General features: G+C 41.1%; 1 protein-coding gene across 2 annotated transcripts; it reads right to left on the bottom strand.

The window, feature by feature from the left end:
• LOC100272733 (uncharacterized) lies at positions 1 to 4,366 on the bottom strand. 2 transcript variants are annotated; one of them, XR_561643.3, is made up of 3 exons: positions 3,855 to 4,366; positions 2,761 to 3,139; positions 1 to 380 (listed from the first exon to the last, which is right to left on the bottom strand). XR_561643.3 is itself a non-coding variant. In NM_001147186.1 (2 exons), exons 1-2 carry the CDS (start codon positions 4,246 to 4,248, stop codon positions 3,006 to 3,008), a joined length of 528 nt encoding a protein of 175 aa, NP_001140658.1. In that variant the 5' UTR covers positions 4,249 to 4,365; the 3' UTR covers positions 1,645 to 3,005. The 2 variants fall into 2 exon arrangements, 1 of the variants encoding a protein (NP_001140658.1); NM_001147186.1 differs by lacking the exon at positions 1 to 380 and having other exon boundaries at positions 1,645 to 3,139; positions 3,855 to 4,365.
• Positions 4,367 to 5,132: the final 766 nt, after the last annotated feature.

Below are 5,132 nucleotides of genomic sequence, written 5' to 3'. Positions count from 1 at the left end.
TTAAAAGAATAGAGGTTCTATATTTCCTGAACTAAAACAATCATAACAAAATCTACTTGCTGTATTTCCTGAACTAAAAGGTTGACAAATGTAAAAGGTTGTATTTTTTGGCTATCCATTGGTGAAACTATAAGTATATCTTTATTGTAAAAACATGTTCCTAAAACGTTTGCAAATTGTATTTGTTTGCTACATATAAACGTTGTTTGCCCTTATGTTGCAAGAAAGATAATAATCAAAGACTAACTTTGAAGCCATATACATTGAAAAAATGCTCTTGTGGTTTCCTGTGCCGCCAATAGGCAAAACTGATAGCAGGAACAGCAAATAGCAAGGCTCCACTCCACCAGCAATTGCTCATGTAGTGGAAGAGCTACTTCCTGCACAAAATAAAAGATGTCAACAGCAAAGCCATATGTTCCATACCCTTAATCACTCACGTACTAATGTAGGGTAGGGAAAACCAAAAGGACAAGGTAGTTATTGACTTGTTCTGCATTCCTGCATCCCACGAGGTACAGGTTAGTAGCTTCCTATTGTATTCCAGTATTCTAGTATAGCAAATTAGGTTAGTAGCTTCCTATTGTATTCCAGTATTCTAGTATAGCAAATTAATAGCAGTACAACACACATACCGCTGAGCCACAGACTAATAGCAGCACATAGTCATAGTACCATGTAACGCTCTAGCTCCTGATTACAAATTATTTTCAACTTAATTTTCAGGAAAACGTGCAGTTATTCCTTACCGCTCTCCAGCCTTGACAGCATTATGCTTGTTTTGGAGGTATACATTTTCCCAATTAGGATGTCATTTAGATGAAAGAGTAAGGAAGGAAAGGTCCTATTGAACTCAAGGATTTCACTGGACAATCTAAATAAATCACCTGGTGATTGCATCGGGGTTGTAGAGTTGTATGGAGGAGGTGGAGAAAAGGGAGGAGCATCAGTGTTCTAGACAACAAAAAAGAAAAGTGGCTGAAGAAAAGAGAAGCGATCATAAGTCAGACAGAGGATCGGTCTGAGGATCGTAGCACCACTTTTTTTATTCTGAGCAGTCAGCGTATCATTTAGTTTTTATGTAACATAGTTTGGTATTGTGGATAAGGAAAAGAAGGAAACAATTAAAATCAGTTCGAGGGAAATGGTTCCAGAAAAGGCCCTCTGAGCAACTTGTAGTCTTATACAGATCAGAAACTCAACGTTTTAGACACCGAAAAAGAGAACAATGAGCGTTCTGCACTTTCTACCCCCGTTACGATGGACAATTACTCCTGTCCTAAAAAGAAAGCACAAAAAAGGTGTAGTACATTTGAATTTGCGCATTCATATTCCTTGGTCTAATGATTCAAAGCGTCGGTCCTAATTAACTAACAATCTTCAGTGCTCTTTATCTATCTAAATTTTAAATAAACAGTGGTAAGATCCTAAGCACCCATTTCTGCCTGTTAAACAACACTTATTGATCCAAGCGATGAATTCTATACAACTTTAGGGATGGATGAGGCATCACAGCTCCAATGACATATGTCAGTATAATTAAGTAAAGTGCATTTAAAAGAAAACAATTAGTATATGCAAGTGTCTGGTACATATACAATGTCATAGTGGGAGCAAGTGAGCTCCTGAGTCCCGAATCTCGTTCCCACAAAAAAACAAGCAACCTCTTTGACTAATCAAATTGCTAAAGAACATTTAGCAAAAAGAACGTTGTTATTTCCTTTGAATAATAAATTTTGACATGTAAGTGTGTGCCCTATATTTTATACTTTAGGGTATGAAAAAGGGCGACACTATGCATATTGCTGCTCCAAGTATCATATAGGTATGAATCTGAAATATTGCGTTCAACACTCAAGCTATTAGGCCATCGTGATTAGATTTTGGAGTGCCACCGTCAGAAATTGACCTTGGAGACTAAGATTGTGGTTCGCTTTGTTTTCGATGAAAATAAAGCAAGGGAGACCTTTCACTAATCTGGAAAGGAAATGATCAAGGAATCAATTGAATAATAGAAATCTTGGTATTTAAATCACCTCATGTGGGGAGAGGGCACAACCACAAACCAAAAAGGGGTGATTTAAATACCAAGATTTCTAACCGAAAAGGCAAGGGGAGAAAAAGCATTCCTTCCACAAAATTGGACCCTGCCAACAATCCAAAATTGCATTAGTAATGTAAAAGTGATGAGAACTTTATCTAATAGCAATATAAACTTTAGTTGAAAGCAATGGTTTATTAAAAGTAGCATGTAATAGCATCACCACTTAAATGTTTATGAAGACTTACTTAGGCAAGCAACCCGTAAAAGTTTTTAGAAACAAAATACAAACAGCAACACTGTGAGGACTGATAAGTGATAAGTCTAAAAAACACACAGTTTCAAGTACATGAAAATACAAGATAAACAAGTTAACCAGATTTAGAGTTTCCTTTGCAAAAGGAAAATCATATGGCGCCTAGGGGGACTGGTGCCCTCATTTTAAAATACCATGTTGCAACAATTCAGTTTGTTCATATTTCATCATGAGATTAAAAAACAGAAGTGAAACCTAGGACTGAGAAGCACATGATTAAGTGTGACAATGAGGTTTGCGACGTGATTTTGATCTGCTGACTATGATGTTCCTGAAAAGATGGTGAGAACTGACAAAAACTACAGCAGCTTGTGTTGTAAAGCCTAATTATTTTCTACCTTAGATACACAGCTCTCATACATATTCTTTGGGGGCAAAATAAAAGATGGTGAGAAACACTTGCCTGAAGTCCTTTACGATTCAACTGCTTAACAGCGATCTCGATTCGTTCGTTCAGATCGTCGGAGGTCTTGATGACACCCCTGTACACACAGCCAAAGCCACCCTAGCCAACCATGAGAGACCGGCGGAAGTTGCGGGTGGCACTCTTCAATTCAGCAAAGGAGAACACCCTCAGGTTAGACGGGCGGTCAATGAAGCTGGGGTACTGTGTCCTCCTTATCGACTCGGCGCTCATGTCGGAAACATTCAAGGAGGTGAAGTCTGAACCGGAGCGGACATCACGCTCCGTTGATGTATGTTCATGGACCGTACAGAGGCCGACTTAGTGACTGGTTCCTTCTCTTTGGCGTCTCCATGCAAGAAAGGCAGACACCTCATTGCTGCAATGCAGTGGGAAACTGAGAATCAAAATCAGGAAGGGATTCATGCAAAATAATATTCTGGTAACAGGTGGTGTGAGACAAGAACAGGCAGGCAGGTTCGGTTTTTTTAGATGGTAAAAATGCTTGGAATTTATTAGATGCAGAAAGTGGAGATAAATTGGCGTGACTATCAATACTTCACATTTGAACGAGAGCTCAAGTGAGAACCTAATTGGCTCTGTAGCTAGCGACCATGGCTGTTGAACTGCAATAGATTTGATAAAAAAAGGGAGAAAAGAAGAGCCAAAACGAACCTAAAATTCAGCGCAAGAGTTCAGACAAGGCTGGGCCAAAAACGAACCTTTTTAACTGACGTAGCAATGGAAGCTCAAACGAACCTAAAATTCAGACAAGGCTGGGCCAAAAACCATGTCCTTAACTTGGACTGGCGTAGCAGAATCTATGTGCAAGAGTTCTGCAACCGTAACAAGTCTGGAGGCGGACGTGGAGAGCAGCGCAAGAAAGCAGGCAACATGAACCACCAACAGGGCAAACAAGCCTAGAAACCAAACCTGTAACTATGGACAGCCCCAAATCCTACCGACTCCAGCTCAAACCAACCTTAACTAACCCTGGAACAATCTCCATGGAAAACCGGTGAGACTGGAGAGGACACGAGGAAGCATGAGGAAGAAATCGGCAAGAGATTGGGCGCAGCAGATCAGGTACTTGCATGGAGGTGAGGCAGATCGGGGCGCCCTTCCATCTGATGCGGGCAATGAACTGGGACGAAACGATGACCATGCAATCCGCAATCTGCAATTCGCGCAGCGTCGAGGATGGAAGGGGGAAGCACGCGTTCCTTGCATCGACGGATTGGGGGCGCGAAACGATGGCCATGCAATCCGCGCAACGTCGAGGATGGAAGGGGGAAGCACGCGTTTTGATTCCCTTCCATCGCCGCAGAGCGGGTAGTGATTTTGGGGGTGGATTCCGGACTGCGACGCTGCGCCGTAGGTAGGGGGATTTCTGGAAGCGAGCCATGGATGGAAGGGTGCTGCGCGAAGGAAGGGGATTGAGGCACGGATTGTGGAAAGCGGCACGACGCTGCGTGTAGGGAGAGCCATGGATGGACGGACGCTGCGCGGAGGAAGGGCTGCGGCGACGGAGGCGTGGATTGCGGGCGCGGATGTGAGGTGGGGCAGAGCTGCGGACACGCGGTGGGAGCGCAGGCGCGGCAGAACATGGCGCACTGTGCACGCCTACAGTAGTGTCTTAAGAAGTAGTATAGATTTAAGCGCTGGCATGCTTCTACCATGAAGTGGAAAGAGAAAAAGGTTAAAATTGTAAACAAATGTCTCTCCTTTAAAGATTTATAAAGGATAACAAAAGTAGAGAAAGTCTTCATCATCAAACACGAGAAATAATTAATAAAACATGAAGATAGAAAGGATTCCAAGATAGAAATCTTCTTGTGCAAAAAAAGAGGTATCGAGGAAGCTTTAATCATGCCTTCTAAAAGTACATCAACCTGATATGCTTTTAGTGAATCTTCTGTTCGGTCTATTTTTTTAATATCCAAATATACGTAAGAAAGTGTAAGCATCGTTTTTCTGTCCTAGATAACATAAAATAACCATATACGCAAGATTCTATATGCATGAAAAAATGCTACACCAGCTAATCCTTGATGCTTTGGATTACATACAAGTGTCATATTTGTAATTTTAATGTCTGAAAGATGTGCATGATAAATAAAACAGATGCAATATATCAGTGTGTAGATGAGAAATGACACAAATGAGCCTGACAATTTCAACATACCATGATATCCTAAAGTTTTAGACATTAGTAATTCCTAGAGTGTCTCTTAATATGGTTTTAAGATAGATGAGAAATGACACAAATGAGCCTGACAATTACAAGCATTTTATCATGGCTCATCCTTGAAAGAGTAGAACTACATAATTGATAATTACCGATATCCCAACAGCCCATAATTTAGCTGCAC

This window comes from Zea mays, chromosome 1, assembly GCF_902167145.1.
Source record: "Zea mays cultivar B73 chromosome 1, Zm-B73-REFERENCE-NAM-5.0, whole genome shotgun sequence".
NCBI classification, from domain to species: Eukaryota; Viridiplantae; Streptophyta; class Magnoliopsida; order Poales; family Poaceae; genus Zea; species Zea mays.
Note: the sequence above shows the minus strand (reverse complement) of the source record. Positions and strands in the feature narration are given on the sequence as shown.